Source organism: Hetaerina americana, unplaced genomic scaffold, assembly GCF_022747635.1.
Source record: "Hetaerina americana unplaced genomic scaffold, ioHetAmer1.1.p SCAF_91, whole genome shotgun sequence".
NCBI lineage: Eukaryota > Metazoa > Arthropoda > Insecta > Odonata > Calopterygidae > Hetaerina > Hetaerina americana.
Genome location: NW_027287550.1, coordinates 1,343,094 through 1,367,662, shown reverse-complemented (window position 1 = coordinate 1,367,662; position 24,569 = coordinate 1,343,094). Strand labels below are relative to the sequence as shown.

Here is a 24,569-nt window from a genome sequence, read left to right as displayed (position 1 = left end):
GACCTCAGTAACTTCTCTAACGGTGATTCGATGATTGGCCAATACTATTTTCTTCACTTCATCAATGTTTTCGTCTGTTGTTGACATAATTGGGCGTCCGGAACGCTCTTCGTCGTTCACATCTTCTCGGCCCTCTGAGAACATTTGTTACCACCGATAAGCGTTGCTTGGGTCCTAGGTAGCTTCTTCATATGCCACAGTCAACATTCCGAATGCATCCGCGCACTTAATTTCGTTTTTCACACAAAATTTGATACAAATTCCTTGATCCATTTTTTGGAACAGGCAAAAATCGAAGACAAGCCAAAACACGTCCAAGCAAAACAGCTGTCAACAATCAACTAAACATTCAAAATGGCCGAACTTTTCGGCATATGTGAGACACTTAAATTCCAACATAACGCCACAAAAAATTTAAAATCAAATCTACGCAACCCGCGCAAATTCAAAATTCATGATACTTATAGATCAGGCATCGTATCATGTTTTCCTTCGCTCTCTGGCCCTCTTTTCTCTCTCCACCACCTCAGCTGCTCAAGAGGCTGCGCGCTTGCACATATTTGAATCGCAGGGAAGTGCATAAAGTGGGAGGATAAATGGGAAGTTCAGAGGTTCAACAAAAAAACCCTGCAATATATGGGGTTAATTTCCTAACTATAAGTCGCCCGATGTTATCCTTCAAACGGCGTCCGAAAATGCTATCGGGAGTTATTCCATAAAATAGCCCGGCGATAGCATCGGCAAACGGCATCGGTTACGACTGATGCCACGGATAAATTAAGGAAGAGTGAAGTTAATTAATGTCTTTTGCATGAAGATCGACGTTGATGGAAGGTTAAAAAAAGAAAAACATGTTCTTTCAATCAATGCTATTGACTGAAATTATAGTTTCCATCCATTAAAAAACAGCAGGCGCGGATTAGTTTTGTTCACTGAATAGCTATTTATATATTCGTCGGTTCACTTTTTAAAGTCACATGACTCATTTTTAAATTTGTCTGTGGAACATTACTAATTCATTTTATATGACATCAAACAATTTCACGACGTGAAGCGTGAAATTGTAAAGTATATATCATATAACCCCTCCACCTGGACTACAACCTTGACGTGGTAGAAGGGCTTGTGTGTTCCGATGATCCCAAGAGCTGTGCTGGCGGGAGTAATTATAATTGCTCCTGGTTTGGTCACCCATACCAGATAGGTCGAAGGTTTGGAGCCAGACAAAAGGTAGTCCACGCAGCGTCTGTTCCTCAGTGCTGCTGCAAAGGCGTCTGACCCCAGTGGGGCGGACATTGAGTGATGGTGTCACGTTAAAATCACTATTGAGGAAGGCAACGGGAAATCACCTCGATTATCATTTCCAAAACTTTAAGATGGACATGATAGGGAAATCAGTCATGACAACTATGGGCCTCGACCCAATCGGTCGTGTGTCGCGCCCAGCAGCGGGAGAGGAAAGGCTTCCGCGGTCGTCATCCCACGAAACCCTTGCAAGGGAAAACCAGCAGCAGCAGGACAGAAGACGCAGGAGAGGAAGACCAAATTAGTTAGAATAAGAACTTGGAATGGTAGAACAATAAGTTCAACAGATTCAGGCTTGAGGTCGTGGAAGTTCATCATAATGAAATAAGGACAATTTGCACTTTTCCACAGTTTATTTAACGTACGACGCGTTTCAACTCACAGAGTCCTGATGATGACTCTGTGAGTTGAAACGCGTCGTACGTTAAATAAACTGTGGAAAAGTGCAAATTGTCCTTATTTCATTATGGTAGAACAATGTTGAGGACAGGAAAATTAGAGAATATTAAGCGAGAGATGGAAAGGGGATTAATAGATATTTTAGGTTTATGCGAGGTGAGATGGAAGGATAGCGGGAATTACTTGAGTGATAATTATAGAATAATACACAGCGGCGGGGACGAGAGCCAACGATGGGTTGCCATAGTATTAAATGAAGAGATAGGAAGAAGCGTAGTCAACATAGAGCAGGTAACGGATAGAATACTACTAGTGGTGATAAAAGCAGAACCGACGAACTTGGTTATTATTCAGGTATACATGCCACCGAGCAACCATAAGGAAGATGAGGTCGATAGGATATACGATCAGTTAGAGGACATAATCGCGTGTGTTCCTGAAGGAAAACATTTGATAGCGATAGAGGATTGGAATGCTGTGGTAGGCGAAGGAGGGGATGATGATGAGGTATTGGACGATGATTTAGGTTCGAGGAATTACCGCGGGGAGAAAGAAATTGAATTCCGTAGGAGACAGGAGTTAGTCTTCACCAACACTTGGTTTAGACACCACGCAGGTATAATAAACAATATCAAGTGGTTCAATCAGGTATCAGTTAGATTATATTATAGTTGGCACAGATTTAGGAAGTGTGATCAATTCGCTCAGCTTCCCTGGAGCAGATGCGGACTCTGATGCCATTTTAATTGTTATGAAGTGTAGCGGCCGTTTCAAAAAGATAAGGCAATGCCGGTGGGTTAGGAAATGGAATGTAGAAGCATTAACTGAATAGACTAGGAAGGAGTATCAGCAGGCAGAAGATTAAATCATGAATGAGGGAAAAGTGCAGAGTACTATCAAGGAAAATGGAGATTTATCAAAAAAAGAATTTCAAAAGCCGCAAAAGTAACTATAGGAACTGTTAATGGGAAAAAGACAGAGAAGTCATGGATCATGGAGGGGATGATTGGAAAGATAGTTGAGAGAAGGATTGGAAGAATGTAAAGACAGAGTTAGGCAGAAGAAGGTACAAAGAGTTAAATAATAAATTGAGATGGGTAAAATATAAAGAAAAAGAAGCATGGAGGAAGACACAGTGCGAGGATATGGAAATTTTGCAGAATAAGGGCTAAATTGGTGCACTATACAGCAAGGTTAAATCACTCTCCAGAAGTAAGTAGAAAGGATCTGTGCTAACAGTTAGAGATAAGTCGGGCCCGATAATAGTTGACACAGAAAAGATCCAAGAGAGATGGAAGGAATATATAGAAGAACTGTATGGTAAAGAACTTGGACCAACAATGTTAGAAATAGAAGAGGAACATGACGTTGAGGAAGGTACTCGATGATGAGATAGAAAGGGCATCAAGGGAGACATCACCAAATAAAGCCGTCGGAGTATACACAATGTTTGCGGAACTACTGAAATCTTAAGGAAAATGTGGGAGGAAGAGGCTATATATGGAATCACAAGGAAGGGAATGATCAGCTTTTTGAAATATTTGACTCGTAGCATCTACGAGGACAGAATCTTGCCAGAAGACTTCATGGATCATTGTTAGTTCCTATTCCGAAAAAGGTGAAGACTACATAATGTGCAGACTACAGGACAATAAGTTTGATATCCCATGCAGCTAAAGTTGTTCGCAGGATGATCAACAAAAGGATAGAGAGTAGAGCAAATGATTTACTTAGGGGATGATCAGTTTAGGTTCAGGAATGGGAGAGGCACGAGTGATGCCATTACAGTAATGAGATCACTAATCGAGAGGAATAAAGAATACAATCAGAACGTATTTGCCTGTTTAGTAGATTTCGAAAAAGCATTTGAAAGAGTTAATTGGGAAAAACTAATGAGTATATTGCAGAAAATAGGAATAGATTGGAGGGACAGGAGGCTAATCCACAACCTGTACATGTCTCAGACTGCACAGGTGGGAGTGGGGAACGGAGAGTCTGTTGTGCTCTTCACACAGACATCGTTGGCTCTATTTTGTGAAGTATTATCATTGGTCATATATATCCATTAGCTTCTTTGCATCACTCATGTCACAAGTCATTAAATAAATAAGATTTAAAAACAGAATTGCATTAAAATGTAAAATCAACTTAAGACAAGCGTTAAGCATAGTAATTTTCTTTCAAATTGAAATTCAAGAACCTTCTCATGAAGCACTATTATTCATTGGATGGGTTTTTAAATGACTAGCAATTTTAATGCGTTGTGTTTTTATTACACAATGTATATTTTTTTTCAAGCATGGTCATCGTGTTGAAATGTACCTGTATTTTGTACTTTTCTCTTTATTTGATGACTCCCTTACTTAGAGGATATGCATGATCAGTGAACAATAAAAATGTTATTCCTACCCTTCTAGAGGTTAGTGACTAGCCTCCTGGCACAGAATTTGCATCCAAGAACTCGCAAGTACACTACCCTCAGCCATAAATTATCGATTGAGCAGAAGTAGCTTTTGTACAAAATTCCAATTTGTTAAATTATTAAACAATAATTGCATCAAAAACTCATTCCATAAAAATATCAAATGACCACATAAGGTAGCTGCATATCGTCCAATAATACAAACTAATCTGATCTTTGTTGCTAATCAAGTACTTAAAACAAACCGATGCTCTGTGTAGTTCAAGAGGAGAGGACTTGAGGATATTCTACTTATGATTACTCATAGGAGGAGGATTCATCAACATCAAATAAATAAATGCTTGATATTATTATTGAAATTTATTGATATTTCTACACAATGGATTTTTACCATCACAGAATGTACTTATTTACAAAACAATTTTAAATACTTAATCCACTTCCATACACAAAAAGTTAGCAGGCTCAAGTAATCTTCGACTCTAAATTTAAATATAAAGTGGAAATGTTGAGCTCTTTAGTGATCATAACTGTATTCACATTTTATATCTGAAGGATTTATCAGAAATAGAGCATAAAATAGAAATTGATGTATCTGATTGCTGATGGTACAGTAGAAGGCAGTCGTATGTTATGAAGTTTTTAAAATATGGATCTTGAACAAGCTAAGGAAGCATTTTCCAATTTCATGTATAATATGTATTTATGTATTTGTGCTTATGTACACCAATCTAAAACTGCTGTCTGTATGTTTCACAAAATATATTTACTTCCTCTTGTTTGTAACTGGAATATTTTATGAAAAAAATTCCCATGCAATTGCAGAGGACATGTATGACATGCCAATATATTTCAATTGGCCCCAATTGAAAGGTTATAAAAGGCACTCGATGACATTCTTATAAAATTGGAGTTTCAATTGAAAACTCTAGAGAGTTGAACATATTTATATCTTCAATGCAAAAGACCCTGGCAAAAATGGATCTTTTTGAAATTATATTTCCATGCACAACATCTAGAAATATTTTATACAAAGTTTTGATGGTACTCTTATTTAAAACACTTTCAGCTGAACAAAAGAAAGAAGATAAATAGAAGAGGATAAGTAAAAATGATGAAACAATTTCCAGCAAAGGGATGCTCTCATTTATTCTCCATAATTATGAGTAGCAATAACTGCAAAGGCTAATTTTAAAAAAATTGCTCCAAAATAATTATAAAATGAACTCAATGATGGGAGTTTCAAGGTGGAGCAGTGCTACTCCTTTTGACAGCATTAAAAAATTAGTGCTGTCATTGCTATGGCATAGGCACTAGATTTTTGTATTAAATGCTCTCGTCTCGAACTTGATTTTCCTATGCAATACTTTTGTTCATTCCGGGGCACTACTGTGAGTCTATGCAAAAAATATTCATGTACAACATATATTAGGATCCAAGCATGAGGAAGAAAATGCAATAATAGGTTTATGTAAAAGGATACTACATTAAAATGGCCTTCTTGAGCTATCAACAAAAGCCTAACACAATATTTGAGTAGTAAGACTGAGCTCCTTTCAAGGATAATGCTCATTACTGAATAATTAATGAGCCTTACTGATAAAAACATCTAAACATTCCAATTTCAATGTACGAGTTTAAACTATGGATCAGATCTTCTCAGCACCATATGTCTTGGCAAAATTTGATTTCTTGTAGACATACACCCAGTCATGGCACTGTCTACCTATACTAAGAAGCATTGAATTGATTTTTCAATGCCAATATTGGGACTACTAAGTCATGTTTTCACAATCACATATCACACAAAGTGACTGAAACAGGCCATGAAATGCATAATCAGTTAGAGTCAACAGTTCCAAATATCACAACTATAATTCATCATGGACTGTGCACACTTGGTTTTCCACAGACTGAGTAAAAATGTCACATGGGGAATATTGTATGTAGAGTTTATCTTTTTCTACCAATGATAGTTGGAGTTATTTTTGTCTATTGATGTTGCTGTATACTTGGTCATCGACTCCTCAAGTTTCCAAGAAGGTATCACTAGTATTGTGGCATAACACAAAGTTCTCCTAACAATCAAAGCATTAGTAACAAAATAAAGAAACCAGGGAGATTTATTTTGGTTTTCTTCATTGGCAGTCCTTCAATGATATCACACACAAGCACTGAATATTCTCTCTCTCTCTCACACACACACACACTCAAAAATAGCACCCATGACCAGTAAATTACAACAATAATATTAATAAGCATCAAAACATAACATCTCCCTCCCAAATTATGAAATATCACTTCACAAACGTGGAGGCTGGAAGATGGACTTTTTTTTACAGTGGAGAATTAACACCACTCAAGCCATTCCCGATTCTGCTGCAAATCGGGTGGTGAGGATAAGGTATACTCCATACATGATACATCCAACTTTCAAATAATACAGGTTTACTTCCTTGGAATGCAAGTGTTACATTTGAAAGTGCAAGCATTGCATTCCAGCAAGCATGTACCCAAGCGAAACAACCACAATGATACATACAATGACCAGAATTAGGAATACATGGTTGGCATACTCATATAACATAGAAACAAAGTTCACAAAATAGATGTATTTTTGCTATTAAAGTATTATTACAAAGCAGAAAACATCCCCAGTGAAGAGATGACATTTACAAGAGATGTACAAATCTAGTTTGACCCTGCAGTAAGTGGTGCAGGATTATGGGAAACAATGGTTGACCCAGAATAAATGGTAGTACTCTTTTCAGGAACACTAGATGGAGATGAAGTTATCTCAACTGATGTTGACGAGATGGCATTGGATTGGCAGATGGTGTTAGTGGTACTAGTTGGAAATGATGACGACAGCAAAGTTTCCCTAAGAGCTGATAGCTGCTCTTCTCCCAGTTTGATCTTATCTGACACTTCTCTAGCATCAACTATTAGCTTTGCTTTCATTGATATAAAGTGCCCATAATCTGCAAATGCTTCTGGGTCCAAGTAACGTGCCAGCATTGCAGAGACACTACCAGAGCGACGGTCTATGCTGGCTTTGAGTTGTTTTGCTTCCTCCAATTGATCTCTCAATTTGTCCCTTTTCCCCTCCAGGGCCTTCTGTTTAAGGGAAATAGAAAAACCATTTCAGTAAAATTAAATTTCAAAAAACCTTTCATCATTTAAGCCATTTCCTAACTCTAAACAAGCTCTTCTCCCTTCATTCAGTCAGTCAATAAATTCAATGGCCAATACCATAGAATTAAAGAGTGGTATGTGATGGCAATGCAAAAGCCAAATTAGTGGAATAAAACAGAAATGAAGCAAATTATCTTTGGAAATATTAAGAAAACTAAGTTTAAAAATTATGAAAATACAAATACAAAAATTTGAACATTCCCGGCAGATAGCCTTAAGGGATAAAAAGTTTATACATGTAAGTATGTACAACTAAGCATACACTATAATTATGAAATAAGTCGATCCATAATTTCACATAAATGCATACCCTTTCCTCCCCAGATGAAAGGCTGGATTTGAGGTGACCATTTGATGGTGAGGCTGTATCCTCCAATGCTAAGGCATTTTCAGCTCTTGCCAGGCGACCAGAGAGGGCAAGCAGAAGGCTAGTTACTTTCCCAACCTCATCAACATGCAATTTGAAGCGGGACAACTCATGTGGCAAAGCAAGCTGTCCAAGTTGATTGGCCACCCCTTTTCCAAGATCCTCATTGAGGGCTGCTTCCTCATTCACAGCTATGGCTTCCTCTCGCAGGACCTCGAGCTTCCGACTAAGGCGGCTCATCAGCTCCTCCTTGAATTAAAAAGAAAAGTAATGTAATCCCAAAGAAAATTAGATTTAGACTTAGAAATTAAAATTATTTCAACTAAGAATTTATTCAACGAAATTGCTGTTCCATTACTGTCATTCTTACTGAGGCTGCTGGCTGGTTGATAAGTGAGAGGCAACCATGTACCATTGGGCTTGAGAAATACTTGAAACAATAATGGATTAAAACAATGACGTGGTGGCTAACTCCTACCCAAGTCACTACCTGTTGTTTCCAACAAAATCCTGATAACCAGAAAATTCCCAATTTGGATTAACTGTGAGAATCCAACTGGATCTGGTTTAAAACTCAAGATCCTTTGGTCATTTGCTTATTGTACCCACTAGGCTAACATTCATCCAATATTTTTTTATATGACACTTACTTAATAGCATATTATATTAACTTTTCTCTGGGATGCTTACACTGCAAATACAAGTATAAGGGGAGCCAAAAAACAAGAAAACAGGAAAGAAGGGAGGAAGAAAGGCATTGGACACCATACCAACTGGGTACTACTCCACACTCCAGATTATCTGCCCTTAAGTTCCTCGTCACATGCCTACCAGATACCACAAACTAGTGGCAAATGCAAAGTGATAACATTCAAATCGAGAGGTGATATAAGTAATATATCCTTGTAGCTGGCTGCATAGGACATACAGTATATATGTTGTCATAGCCATGGGGCTAATTGGCATTGATTAACTATAGACATCAATTCTTTAAAAAAATTCTTTAAAAGAGAGACAGCTAGGCTATGATTTTACTTTTCTAAGCGACCAAACAATGTCCCTTTCTAAAGAAGCATTCTATTTTTCTCACCTTTTGACCACATTTGATAGTAATTCTATTTTTTTCTTAAATTTTCAAATCCTTGTCCCAATTTAAACATGAAATACTCCAGAAAATGACAAGTACTTTATTTTCCATTAACACAAAACCTCTTTCCTTAACGAATGATACCTAAGCCTTCCCATTAAATATGTGCAGATGTTGGCTTTCGGTAAATTCTCCAGGAACTCAATTATCTAAATGAGCCAGCACAGTTGTTAAAAACATTAAAAAGTTAATTAAAAATTGTGAAAACTGATGGGTTAAGAAAACTGATTACAACATACTTCACTAAACCTCTTTTCTTCCTCTTTTTCTTTCTAATCACTTTTGATTTTATGATTTCAAGCACAATACAATAACCAAAGAGTAAAATTCATCAATGGATGAGCCCAATGCAACTATGCTGTTCATTCCATTCTGGAACATTAAGGTTAGCACTTATAATACAAAAGAATGAAGTGATCTAACTTACCTTTTTCCGCTGAAGTTCTTGAGTATCAGTCTGCTCAAGGCCAGTTCTACCACTGCCTACATCCCGGCCATACCGAGCAAGAAATCTTGCCTTTGGTTCAGATGTAGTGAAGTATGGCGATGTTGCTGGAAGTGGAGCCTCTATCCTCTCTTTTTTGACAGCTTCTGAATTTGTTTTGCACCTACTAATTAAAATGTTACATAGGAATATTAGAGATGAGTAATGCAATGTGGGATTAGGCATTTAATTTTGTATGAGAGAGAGAGATGCCTTCAAATCAAGAGACAGCAATCAATAATGGGTGAAATAAGTCCGATAAATTAACAGGATTTTCTTCCATGATGAAAATCTTAGAAAAATTTTTAAGGCAATTACTTCATAAAAGATTTATTATTTTATTATTTTCGTATTTCCTGAATAATTGATAAACCAAATATGTTAATGAATTATCATTGTATTCGTTTACTCATTGACTAAATTGAGGGGGGATCGAGATGGTGCGGGGGCTAACGTACTGGCTTCCCACCTTGAGGGCGCGGGTTCAAATCCCGGCGGTGTTGAATATTTTTCAGAGGTATCTCGATCCCTACTTGAGGTGCTTTGTGGAGGGCACTTTGAGTGAGTACGCCGTCCGTCGGACGGGACGTTAAGCCGCGGACCCCTTGGCGCCTTTCGTAAAGAGTAGGCTAATGCCGACGCCGGGTTTCTCTCCACCCTTCATCCTTTCCTGTCCTTCCCCTATGGCGCAAATGACCTTAGCTGTCGGTCGCCTCCCCTCAAAACTACTACTACTAAATTGAGGGTATAGCCTACAACCATTAGAGTTTCATAAGAAACCCATAAAACAAAGTAGAAAATATCCCCTTACAAAAAATACTTCAAAACAAAATGCGAGAACAAAATGTTACCAATTATTAACAGTTAAGATCAGGTTATGGAATATCAATACTTATTCTAATGCACATCATAAGTAAACTACAGTGACAATGAGCCATGAAACTCATTGAGTAACTAGTTAACCTTGTTTTATAATAGCTCCTGTAATCCTGCCAAACTAGAAATGCCATTAATGTTCAACTAACCTTTCAACTTTAGACAATTCTTCAGTGTTTGAGTCATGGCTTTCTTCTTCATTGCTTTTTGAAGACTTTGACCCTAAGAGCCTGTTAACAGAGGCACTTGTGGAGGACCTAGGTCTTGGAGCAACATCTAGACGAAATAGCCCACTGACATAGTCTGTGGGTCTCTTCTGGTCTGGAATTGGAGCTGAAAGAAATAACATTTTTATTTAAGGGTTGTATAGTCCACAGCATTACCCAAAATCATATTTTGTCAACAAAAACAATTATAAAGAAATAAACTCTGGCACTAATGTTTGATGTGGAATTTCTTTATAATATCATGTTTTAATTTCAGAACATCTCATTTCCCAACTCTAGGCATGTCAAGAATATTTCTGAGCTTTGTTTAGGATGCTTAATTAGAAAAAATATGCAACAGGTATTTTCTTAGTAACAGCTAATTCAGTGATCATTTGCCTGCAGATTAATTTTTCTCTAAACACTGAAAAATCAATCTGTTTTCATTATTTATATTTCATCAGACTGATTAACTCTGAAGTATATAAAATTTACTTTGACTTCCACATCATGTAACAGTAATAACATATTTATAGAGTATTACTAATTATCTCACTCAAATACAGACACACAGTAAATGTCAAATAATTCTGTGAATGAAATAATATCTTAAATTCTGAAGAAGAATTCCTCAGTAGTTTAAATATAAAATGTTCCCATTGTGAAGTTAAAAATTCTAAAAGAAAATATCCATTAATTAAAAAAAAATTCAATGCATATTAACTTTCATTTTATCCCTGCATTTTTATTTTCTTTGAAAATAATGAGACCAGTATTTGCTCATTTTCTTGATCCAAATTTAAACCAAAAATAGTATCCATTATTTCAAAATGATGAGTAGGGTTCAATTAACATAAGAACTGCCTTGATCAAAGATTTTTAAAACCTGTCTTAGAAGACCAGGATTAATCCTTTTTTTCTCCACTGTTAAGGAGAGCTTGATGAATCTTTTAGTTCCCATCCAAATTCAATTTTTTCACTGAGTCTAGCTCCTAAGGGGAATTCAGCTTGACAGCCATCTAGTTGATTAAATGGGATATTTCAAAATTTTAAGATAAAAAACATAATAGTCACTCATGTATCATGTATTTTTGTATGCAGAGCATACAAGCTTCTGGCTTTGTAAGCAAAAATGATTTTTAAAGATTCTCACCTAATATTCCCTGCAATCTGTCCGTGGGTGGGAGCAAGCTGACCAAATCCCTCGACAACCTCTCACATTCAGCCTCTTCCGTCAAGGACTGGGATGTAGGCGGGGGAGGCACCACAGGGACTGGTTTGGGGGGGACAGACAACTGAGGGGGTGAGTTGGCGGGTGGGGAGCACTTGGGGGGAGAAGGAGGTGGGGAGGAAGGTGGGGGGGTGGCTGGGGCATGGGTCCCATTCTCTATGGCCCCATTCATTCCTTCCGAGCTTGACCTCTTGACCAGTGTGTTCCTGGCAAACCCTGCCTCTGGGAGCACCCTTTCTTTCTTTGCCTCCATCTCCTCCAGTGACCCTTTCTCCTCTCCCCCCAAGTCCCTTCTCTCCACCTCCACTCCCTCATCAAGGGACTCAGTCTGTGAAGCTGCATCGGCCTTCCCAGATGACGACACTGACTGATCATTTTCTGCTGTCTGTGTCGGTGGGCTGGATTGACTAATGACCCACGAATCAGCAGAGGCCTCATAGGGAGCCAGGGACATGGGGGATCTTAGCGAGGACATTCCGGGCAGGGAAGACGTGGACATGGATGAAACGGAGAAGGAGGACATGGTGGACGAGGATGACGAGGAAGAAGAAGCTGTCAGTGACCTTGACTGACTGCCAGCCAAAACTGCAGATCCGTTCTCCCGTCCATTTATGCCCCTTCTTCTCCGGCCCCTCCTGATTCTCTCCCCATCCTCTTCACCCTCATCCATCTCGCTTGTTCCATCCTCCTCATCCAGTCTCCTCTCAGTAATCCCAGTCTCATCCCTCCAGCTTGCCTCGCTCTTAACCCAAGAATGGTCCAGTCTGCTTCTCCTACCACCCTTCATCCCCACGGTTTCACAGATGTCTTTAGGATTGTTGAGGCTTCCCAGTGTACCACCCGCCATGTCTGGCACACGCTCTTCCCATCCTAAGATTAAAAAGATCACATGGAGCCGTTAAAAATAAATTTGTAACTCCACCTTATACTAATGGAGACATCATAAGAAGAATTGAATCAGGTAAAGAAGCTCTACAATATTATAAGAGTTGATGACAATAAAGATGACCTTGAGTAAAGATGTAAAGAAAATACTACCGAAAACTTTCATGCATAGAGCATAGTTTTGTATACTACCTTGATCAAAAAGTTCCCGGAATAACCACCGTGTGGCGCTCCCATCGTTCCGATTTGAGTTCTGTTTTTTTTGTTAAATTGGTACATCTGTTGTTGATATTCCCTTTAAATCTTAGTGTCATAACTTGACATTTGCAAAAGTTACGTAGCCAAGAGTACATCTATCTCTGTGTGTGTTGGCGATTTTTTACAATTGCAGAAATGGATTTAAATTTGCAACAACGAACTTGTATTAAATTTTGCGTAAAAAACGGATTTAGTGGCGCACGGACGTTGGAAATGTTGGAAAAGTGTTTCGGCAACGATTCTCTAAAAAAAAACGGTCGTTTACCAGTGGCACGAGCGGTTCAGAAGTGGTCGTGAGTCAATCGAAGATGATGAACGCAGTGGCAGACCATCGACATCGAAAGTCGGTGAAAAAATTGATAAAGTAAAAGAAATGTTGGTCAATAACCGCAAATTAACCATCAGAGAAATAGCGGAGGACTTGAACATTGCCTATGGATCCGCCCAAGACATTGTGGTTAATGATTTGGGTTTCCGTCGTGTAGCAGCAAAGTTGGTGCCGAAAGACCTCAATTTCATGCAAAAAAGAGACCGTGTTGACGTCGCAAAAGACATGATTTGCGAGGCTGAATCCGATCCCACATTCATCAAAAGGATCATTACTGGAGACGAGACGTGGGTTTATGAGTACGACACGCAATCCAGACATCTGGCAAGTGAATGGCGTTCACCAAATGAGCCGAGACCAAAAAAACCACGTCGTTTTCAGTCAAAAAAGAAGGCAATGCTGACGGTTTTCATGGATTACAACGGTGTAGTGCATCATGAATTTTTGCCAGAAGGCCAGACAGTAAACAAAGAGTATTATTTGGGCGTTATGAGACGTTTGCGTGAAGCAATTCGCCGAAAGAGACCAGAAATGTGGGCAGAAAACTCGTGGATTTTGCACCATGATAACGCACCGTCGCACAGTGCTATCATTATTCGTAATTTTTTGACGAAAAATGCAACAAATACCATCCAACAGCCACCGAATTCACCTGATTTGGCTCCCTGTGACTTCTTTCTGTTCAATCGAGTTAAAAAACCATTACGGGGAACGCGTTTTAGCAGCCGAGAGGAAGTAATGGAAAAATCGCAGGAAGCACTGATGGACATACCGAAAACCGAATATAAAAAATGTTTCGAGGATTGGATCAAGCGCTGGCATAAGTGTGTTGCAGTCGATGGGGATTACTTTGAAGGGGACAATATAGATTTAGATGAATAAACTTGTATTTTTAATTTTCTGAATAAATTCCGGGAAATTTTTGATCAAGGTAGTATTTCAGACACTAGGTCAGTAAGACAGAAGGATAAGCACAGATTAGAGGCCTTTGAGATGTGGATAGGAAGAAAACTGGAAATAATAATATGAAAACCAAATATGGCATTTTAGATATGTAAGAGAAGAGAGAGGGATACTTCCTACGAAGACAGGACGCAGAGCTATAACAAAGGAGAAAAATTCGGGGAAAGCGAGGTGAGGGAAAAAAAGAATAGGCATTTTGGATGAAATTAAGAGAAATTAAAAAATATACAAAGCTAAAACATAAATTATTACAATAATGGGTTTAAGGATATTTTGTGCAATGCTAGTCACAGCAATAGGGTGTAATTCTATGGTCCATGTTTGTATATTAGCACAAAAATATAAATTAGACTGGGAATGCCTTTCCTGATTTCAGGGAATGAACCATGGTAATTTAAAAAAATAGATAAAAATAAAGATTATTATACTAGGTGATAAAAAAGTAATTAGCTAACATATTATGAATCTGAAACAGGTATTTCTTAGTGATTCAAATGTGCAATTGTGCACTGGAATTTGAGATCCCATGAAGTACTCACAATCTCAAAGCTACCGCAATGCAAAATATGCATACTTTCCCAGAAGTATGAGACCAGTGTTACTGGAAATGGCATTACTAGTGTTACAAACTTGTTTCCTTATTGAAACATCTGGTGTCCTGCTACTGACATCTGATGTAAAAATATGAAAGTGTGGCACATATAAGTTGGGCTTGGCTAAGTAATTCATTAAGCTATAAGGTATGAATTATATAAAAATGAGTAATAACCAAAATGAAAATCTCAGCACTTTGGAGTTACAATATTTAATTAATTCTATATCTATGTATAAGTTTAGTTGGGATTTGAATCATTTAACATTTAGAATGGCTTGGAACCTTTGACTTTAGGTATACTGATTGTTAATTATGATTTTAAACTATTTTGCTAAACCTTGCTTGAAAATGAATTCTTAGACTAACTAAATGTTTGGTCCTTTTCATTTTATTAAAGAAAAACAGCACAATAAAACAGCATTTAAGTATATATTTACCTCAATTGTTAATTCATTGAAGCAATGAAACATAAATCCACAGGGGAAAAGGTGGCCAAATAAGTATAAATAGATTTTGTTTCTTATTTTTAACTACCAAAACTATATTTAAAGACATTCTCAAAATGTAAGGGGAATGAATTATATTCAATTACTAACCAGGCACATGTTGATGGTGTTGGTTTTTACTCTCACTGTTTGACTCTGTCAAACCACACTGTTGCAATGTATCAGGCTGCTTGCTCAGGTGAAGCAGCTCACTTGATGGTGGGGACAAAGTCCTCTTGTAGCTACCTTCGAAGTTGGGTGTTCCTTTCTCAGAACCCCTGCGATGCATTAGCTGGAGATGATGAGTGTGATACGTGGACAGGTAAGATGAAGACTTGGACTGAGTCCTGCAAGGACAAATATATTCAAGTTACATTAATGGAACACTTTCTTTACATTAAGTCTAACTTATTTTAAAGTAATAGCGATGAAATGTAGCAATTGAGTGTGATAAAAACCATAGACCAGAAATTATGCAACTGACGCTTTAATTTAAGATTTTGAAACTATTAAAAATACTCAAAAGTAACAATTTCCATAGGTTATTAAAAAAAGGTCATTTTTATAAATATTTCTGCCTATTTATATAAATTATTCTGCCTAAACTAATAAAATATCACTGGTGATCCAAGAAAAAATTGAATAATTGAAAATAATTGGTATAATTTTATTACTGCTTTAATTACACATAAAAACATTCTGTTTAGGAAAATCTTGCAATACGAGGGCGGTTCAATAAGTACCCGCGTTTGACGACAAAGGGCATTCCTGAGGGAAGTTTATGTTATCATCGTGTGCTGTCATCTATCAAACGACGGTGAAACAAATTTCAGACTGATTTAAAGGTTAGTTTGGATTAAGCAGCCATTCGAGCAAGACGTTTCGTGATTTCCGCTAAGATGGAAAAGAGCAGTGCCGTTCGGTAATTCGCTTTTTGTTTTTGGATGGGAAGAAATCGAGGAGATAAAAGCAAAGTTGGAGGCTGTTTATGGGGATAGGGTAAAATTGACAAAATCATATACTTACGCCTACATGAAAGTGATAAATTGGGCCTTATGAGATTAGAAGAAATAGAAAAAACATCGTAAGCACGTCAGTTACGGTCTGTAATGTCTACAGTAAACTCTAAGGCCTCCTAAAGCATTTTTTTCGCCGGTTCGACACACTGAGTGATTATGGATCGCTCATGATGGAAAACTTGGTCGCACTAATGCACGTTTTATTTCTCATTTTCATTTCTGCAGGGGCAAGCGGTTCAGTAGCTATGACCGTTCACGACGAAGCAACAATTGACTCGGCAACCGTCGGGACGTGCGTCACCACGGTCAGGGCTTACCCGCAGTCATGGACGCGGGTGAAAATAAAACAATGGAAGGGCTATAAAAGAATGAAAACAAACGTAAGCATTCCGTTGAGAGCGCCTGGACAGAAATAACGCACCTGCATTCGGCATCATCTCGACCGTCGTCGCGCCCCGAATGGCGCTCCAGGCGTTCTATTCTGATTTTATTATAACATACGAATTTTCATCAGTTCCGTCGAAGAGCGAGGTAGTGAGAAAGACTACTTAACCATGTCTTCATGAAAGCAGGTGAGGCAAGCCAGTTAGGGGAAAAAGTAATCTTCTCACGCTCGCGTCAGGTCGCTTTACCTGAATTGTTCTCGTGGGGTGGACACTTTCACCTCTCCGGAGAAAAATACGAAATAAAAGAGGTTCGTGGAAAAGGGATGGGAGCCGTAGAGTTAGCGAGTGGCGAGAAACACGCTACCCCAAATAATAAAACAGTTTAAGCGAAACATTCAGTCGGTAGGCAGACGACAGTGGTGCCGCGAGTCTCGGAATTCAGGCTCTAGAACCCTAACTTCCCCTACTCTCCACTAAACCCAACGAAAACTCGCGAATTGAAATAAACACATGAAAATCCTGAATTTTCTTTTGCCACCAACAAAAGCTCATCTTGGCGGCAACAACACTATCCCCAGCATTTTAGATTTTTCACAGCTTGTACGTACAATTACGTGGGTCTAGCGAAAACACCCGCGGATCCGTAATCTTTGTCTTTGATAATGATTTGGGCTAAACGTTTTATAATTCAATGGCATATGGCTGAAACGCATATCACAAAATATACAAGCACCCAGGTTCCAGTCACTTCGCATACAGCTTTCCCCTTGTTACGCTTACAATAACCCAATCAATCACAGAACTTGGGTTCAGTTGGGAGGTATCCGGGGGCACCGTCCAGATACGAACCGGGAAACCTAACAATCGACAGCCAAACACTCGTAACCATTCGAGTAGAGGCCATCCCTCAGGTATTGATGAATACCAAATCCATGAAATTCAGCACTAGCGAGACACAAATTAGCAAGTGCGCCTGAGAACGCCCACTGCCAAACACATACACAAAAACTAATCAAACTAAGTTTCAAAAAAATATCGCAGAACACCACTTCCACTCACTTTTCTCCCGAATTTCGATTGTCGACCTGCTGGACAAATTCTCGCCTTTCCCATTCGCTGCCCCTCATGACGGGAAATAAGACTCGACGCGCGTAGAACCAGGGATCATTCCGAAGCAAGCACACGCGACGCGTGCAGTCGGAAGAATGCGTTTCAGTAGCCCGTCGAAGTTTGGCCCGAGGACAGGGCGCGGGACGCGAGGAGAGCGGTGGGAACCAAGGCGGCTTGGAAGGGGGAGCCTCGGTCTAGCCGGGAACGAAGGAATGCTCGGAGCGGCGGGGTGGGGTGGGATGTGGTTTCAAATTAGAGCTGGGCGATTCATGGCAAAGAATCGCGTCACGTGTATCGATTCACTAGAAACATCGCATGCCTCTCATCAACCTCTAAGAAATCAATACGAATTGTATTAAAATCGCACGAACATCGAGATCGAAGACGACTACGCGGTCGAGGTGATGGGAATTTCAAGTCCGCTAGTAAATCGGTAATTTGTCGTGCGGGTAAGTGCAGATCTGAGATGGTTTTTTTACGAATCAAAGCGATCAACACACATCAAGATGAGGGGAAGAGAGATTGGTTCAAACTGAGGACTTCCTCGAAGGGGAGATACAAATCGGCGATTTTTGGTAACCTCTGAGATTTTGAATCCATTTTTTTTCGCAGATCGAAATTGCATAAGAGATAATTTAGACTAAATCGGATGCATATAACAATGGAAGAAGCGAAACGCGTAGGCAATAATGGATTCCACATTTCACTTCATTTACCATCGAATGAGAGTAATCAATCCACCTACCTCTCTCCAACCATGGTCACCTCACGCTGGTGGCGCAGCGCTAAGAACTCATACGTTGACGTGGGTTTAAACACCACATTCATCCATCCATCCACCCACCCATCCATCACGTTTTCGGTAAAAATATTATCAAAATAAATGAACGGTGAACTTATCTTTCCATAATATTACCCGAACTACGATTCATAAGCAATTCCCAGCGGCAATTGCATCAATAATCGCAGCTAGTCACCGAAAAAGAAGAATACATTTTAATTAAGATATTGAAAAAATGCAAAGAACCAAATATTAGAATAACCAATCACACAGAGAGAATATACCGAGAGAAATGCTCTCATACGTTCAATTTTACCATCCGAATGCGATCGAATGATACTTCAGACCTATTTTATGTTTACACGAGATAAATCGCGACGAATTCACCGCGTTTGCTGTGATAAAGCCCTATCAGTAAGAGAGATGGATTGCGATTGAACACTTATCTCTGGTGGTCATACCAGAAAGAAATAATTAAGAGAAAAAAATGTGAAATTATTGGATTTCTGAGAAAGATAGTACACATTTCCGTACAAAACCAACGAACAAAATAATTTTATTATTTAACACATGGATCGCCTAATAAATCATTGAATCAAATTATCAGCCAATGAAGAGTGTTTTCAAACAATCTTCAGTGAATGATTTATTCAATAAACACTTTTTAAGCAGGCAATAATTTTGCTGTAACCATTAGTTAGCTAATCAGTCTTCTCTTTGACGAAGCAGTTTCATATCACCGATGTGAACAGGAATTAATATTGAGGGATGCATTATTCAGTCATATTTCTAATGCAGCTTTTTCAAGATTTTCCCAAAAGGTAACAAAACATACTATACATGCTGTTGTCATCTGAACTACGCGTAGACCAACGAAGTGAGTTTCGCCTCGTATCTAGAGAGGAGGACGTGTTCAGTTAAACAGTGCGACATTTTCATCGCAACATTTTTTTAACCAAACAGGGAAACGGTCATTTCGGGGATGTTCAGATCTTTTAACGCTCATGGATATGCTTTTATCTATAATACCTGTACAACCACTTCGTTTGGGATACCAATTCTTTACTATCAGCTTAACTAGACCTCTCTCATAGATACTATACCTTCGCCATTAAATACTGAGAGGGCCCCCAGTTCTTATTTTTGCCACTCCCACTCAAGGACCACGAGGATAATGCCATAATACTACCACCATCTCAATTGAAAAAAAAGAAAAATGTTCTGTTTTTTGAATGAGGAAGGGAAAAAACCTTTAGCCCCAGCTACACTAGTTAAGACAGACCCTTTCCTGATTCATATGCTCTAGAAAGAGAAAACTGCATCGAAAAAGAAAGTCTACTTTGACGTTTAATTACTTATCATCAATCAACAAAAATACTGTGACCATTGGTAGCAATTTACAAGTAAAAATGTGCAAAGGATAAGAAAATATGATTTAAGCTGAGTTTAGTGCATTCCACGATGGTGCCTTACGATTCGATGCCCTAGGAATTAGATGGTTTAGAAATTCGTAACGAATACACGCAATCCTTTTTTAAAAGAGTAACGATTAGTCACTCAGTAGAGAAAATTCATTTGTGCCATAATAACTAGTATAATAAAATATTCTGACCACTTAAGATATTCGATATACTTATATTTTATTATTACACACGTTTAACTCTCTGGTCACTGTTGCTCCTTGATACTGTTGCCGAATACAATATTTGACTTCGATATGGTCTCTATTATTACATGTAGGAAGGAATACTTGCTAAAAATTGTTACATGTGAATGTGAAAGTCACAGTATGTTATGTTTAAAAAAAAATTAAAATCCGAATTGAGTTGGTGGATAAAGATTTTAAATGACAAGCTCACAAGATCACTCTTGAGGGAAGTTTTTTCCTGCCTCCACCACGTGTAACAATTATATTCAATCTAGGGCTTATCTACCATTTATTCACAAAGTTTCATTTTCCATTTGTTTACCACATAAATGAATTATTTCTAATTGAACGGAATTTTCCCACGACTCGGAACTGGAAACTTTCCTTTTCAAAACTGTTGTTTCTCACAATCATTTCATTTGTGTCCCTCGATTCCCATTCTACCTCCTTGATGCTTTTCGGAAAAATACGCTGCAAGAGAAACAAACAACTTTTTCAAACCCAGTGACTATTCCGTCGTCACTTTCCGGCCCGAAATGTCAATTAGATTACAGCGATAAATTATGGGTTACCCCTTCGTCTCCCCTCGCCGGATACTTGACCGTTAGACCCTGCAAACGGATCATCATTTCCTACCGGAAGTGGGGTTAAAAAGAGCTCATAACGACAGCTAGGGCATTGCCAAATTGGTCCGTGTATTCGAACGAACATGAGACACCCCCCCCCAAACCAAACGACGACCCCACCGGCAATCCAAGTGCGAATGCCATTACGCCACGCACGGCAAGGTGACTGGCAGGTGATGCTGACCTCAAGGAACGACCCTGCCCTCCCTCTCTCTCTCCCCCCCCCACACCTTCGAAGCAACCGCCATCCCAGAGGATGACGACGACAAACCTCTCCCGCCTCCCCTTCTCCTCGCGTAACCTAACGCCGCGCTTCGTCTTCGGTCACCGAATGGAATGCAAGAAGAAATGCCTTGCCGCCAGTGAAACGAGAACCACGATCCCACGCCCACGCGAGCCAAATATTTCGTCGCCGACGGCAAGGACGTGCCGCGAGCCCCTTGAGGTCGTCCGACATGGCGGAATGTCAAGCAGGACACGGAGCTGTATTAGCAAATAAACCGGTTAAAAACAAAAGCACCAAAAACGGTAGCCAGAATCAACGTTCTTTCTCGGATGGTGGCTCCGATTCGAACCGATCGTCCAAATTACCGATTCGCACGTGGAAAATATTGTGTCCGAGAAAAACTATGACATAAAACGGTAACACGAAACTTCGGCCTGCTTTGCTGGCGGAACTGCGGGCCAAATTTCATTAATATAAATTTTAGAAGAGCAAATAATCTCAAATGATCATTCCTCGTGCCCCCTTCACCTGTTCATGCCGGGAAACAACCCGCAAGTACGATTGCTCCTCACTTTGGACACACGATATGATGCTCGTATAATCTGGCACGGCACCATTAGCCACTGCCCAATAATAGCTTCATTTTTTATAGTGTATATATATATTTTAGTACCCTGCAAGCCACCGCTAGGGTGTATGGCAGGGGGTGAATACACACCAGGCTAATTTTGACCCGAATATTTTTAGCCCTTCGGCGGTCGGGCAATGTTATTCTGATCCCTTTATCGTTCGCGGGAAAAATGATACCTTAAATAAATCTGTTCTAAACTTAATCTCTCTAATTTTATTGGCATGATCTCTCCTACTGTAATAAGATGGGAGTAACAATACACTTTCAACATCACTGCTAAAGAATGCGATCCTTTATCCCCCTGCCACACGCCTTAGCGGTAGCTTGCAGGGAACTCAAAATTCACGGTAAAATTGCCATGTAAATTGAATGAATGTAAAACTCCAATAGCCACGTATTCACCTTTCTTATCCCTTTCCTTTTTACCTTTTACCCCTTCTTGACTTGTGGCGTTAGCCAACTAATTTCATTTGTACTTTGTTTAGAAAGGTAAACTGTTTACGGCTATTGGAGTTTTACATTCATTCAATATTACCAGCCGTAAGAGTTCAATTCTATCAATATGTCATGTAAATGTCTAACGGTGGGCGGTAGTACACATTTAAGTCATTCGTAGCTGCTACAGTTAATTTTGAATCTGTTCTCGTCAATCTTGCCTGTTTGTTAAGATTAGCATATAATCTTTGTGATTCATGTGCTTTTTCGATTTAAAAACCTGTGCGTATTTCGCAGAAGTTGGGAAGCTAAATGCATCAACTAGTGTACCAATCCTTGAGATCGCGCGAAGGATTTCCGCGAAAAAGTTATAAAACGAAAACAGAATACGTAATCATGAAGAATATGGTCGATGCTTACATACAAGTACTTGTAAAAACCCCTCCGAGCGTTGATGGCATTCCTATCCCACATTTTTCAGCGTCTCTAACTGGCCTAGCGGATTGGATTTCCGGCTTGGGTACCTAGGCAGAAAATGGATTAATCAATGGATAAATGACTGGGTGACATTGTCTTCCCAGCATGGTTAATATATCCTTATATCAAGTGTCGGTCTGGAAATTGCTTGTACATCATAATTCGCAGAGGCCTACAACGCACTGCGAAGAGTTGATTTTCTTGGGGCCGCACTACTTGTTCATAACTACATATTCTCACTCATAACGTTCTACTTCAAGAATTAATACTACCTCCCTGACTTTCAGTAGGGCAATAAGCTTAATGGAAGCAGAAGACATTCTTAGCGAGCAGAGTTCAACTAAAATACGTAGAGCTATTTTCTAAATCATGTACGTACAGTCAAGATACTATCAGAACAACGTCACAAGGTATAGTTATAACTATGCTCATGATTTACCATTACTTTTAATTTCAGCATGGCTCGTTAGCAAAGATTTTGGCTAAATAGAAACAGTCAACTGCTACCGTGATATCTCATTAATCTTACAAATCGCATGTAATAATGCCGCTCACTTCCCAATGTCGAAAATGTTGTGTCAGAGCGCTCTTGTATGCACGACAGCATAATTTTATTCGCAAATCAAATTTTTCCATTGCTATAACGCATCCGCCAACGCGAACTTCGCTTATACGCGGCAAAATTAACCGTCGAGTTTGTATGCCGTTACTTGTACGTACGTCACAAAATTTAATGTTCATCGGTTTGCAGAAAGAAAAGCTAAGTTATTTATTAAAAGCAATTAAGTAAAGGGTGGTTTCCACAAGAACGCTCAACCAGAGGCGATCGAAATGTCTTCATAACTTACTTGGTTCCAATAAAGGAATCCTAAGTGGGTGAACGCGTATCTCGGAAACTCCGAAACAAAAGGAATGCGCGACGCACGTCTCCGTTCGGCTCTTGTCAGGCGAATCTTATTAAATGCTTCTCAGGATTGAAAATTAATTTGCGAGGCCGTATTTTAAAAGCAGGACAAAAATGATTAACAGATATTTACGGAGAAAAACTACGAAAATAAAATTAATTGGTGTGATTCTAAAAAAAAATGTTTTCACCGGCATTGGGATTATTATTGCAACGGTCTCTATGGAATGTACTCATTAAACTAATACCGCTTTATTGTACAGCAAGAGTGGAACGTTTATATGTGCTAAACGGCAAGAAAAATATTGTGAAAACCGAAGGAAATCTTGCACATTAACAATCCCTATGGTAGTAATCAGAAATAGGCAGAGCTGGCCAAGGAGCCCCGAATCACGCGACATGGCCGCACAGCGTTCTAATGTGTCGCCAAGTATGACACGGTTTAATGATCCATTTGGCATGGTCACAGACAAAAGAGTGTTAAGTTGGGTACCGGATCCTATAGCCCCTTTTTCGAACAAGAGTGCTAAGAGACTTTTGAAGTCACCACTTCCGCTGCCGATTTCGGGGAAAATGGAAATACACCGAGACATTATCTAGCGTTTACAACAGCGCATGCATGCATATATGAGCATTGCAATAGTAAGGCCACTTGTCACCATACGCAATCAATATCTTAGCCTCTGAAACCAAGAACCGTAGTAATTTGCAGTCATTAGACGAAAATAACGCTACATGAATTTAGTACATATATACTTTATATATATATATATATATATATATATATATATATATATATATATATATATATATATATATATATATATATACATATATATAAAAACACAGATGTAGATTTTTAGAATATAGAGACACTGAACAGACACTGACACTTTCTGAAGACGACAGCCGCGCTGTCGAAACGTCAAATAACAAATTGTGAGTGTCCTTTCTTTGTGTCTCTAAATTCTAAAAATCTACATCCGTGTTTTTATATATTTGTGCGTCGCCGAAAAGCGTTCCATTTCGAAGATATATATATATATATATATATATATATATATATATATATATATATATATATATTCGAAGATATATATATATATATATATATATATATATATATATATATATATATCTGTGCGTGTGTGTGTCATTTTTTCTGAAAACTCCAGAGTCA

At 38.8% G+C, this 24,569-nt stretch overlaps 1 protein-coding gene across 1 annotated transcript in view; it reads right to left on the bottom strand.

The window, feature by feature from the left end:
* Positions 1–4,471: 4,471 nt before the first annotated feature.
* The window catches only part of Shrm (shroom), a gene marked incomplete at its 5' end in the record, with an annotated part of 145,907 nt that continues 125,809 nt past the window's right edge, over positions 4,472–24,569 (bottom strand). The window contains 6 exons of the mRNA XM_071598242.1: positions 4,472–7,243; positions 7,632–7,937; positions 9,263–9,446; positions 10,345–10,528; positions 11,555–12,502; positions 15,258–15,493. Of these exons, the coding sequence (XP_071454343.1) occupies positions 6,818–7,243; positions 7,632–7,937; positions 9,263–9,446; positions 10,345–10,528; positions 11,555–12,502; positions 15,258–15,493 (2,284 nt within the window). The remainder of the gene's footprint in view (positions 7,244–7,631; positions 7,938–9,262; positions 9,447–10,344; positions 10,529–11,554; positions 12,503–15,257; positions 15,494–24,569) is intronic.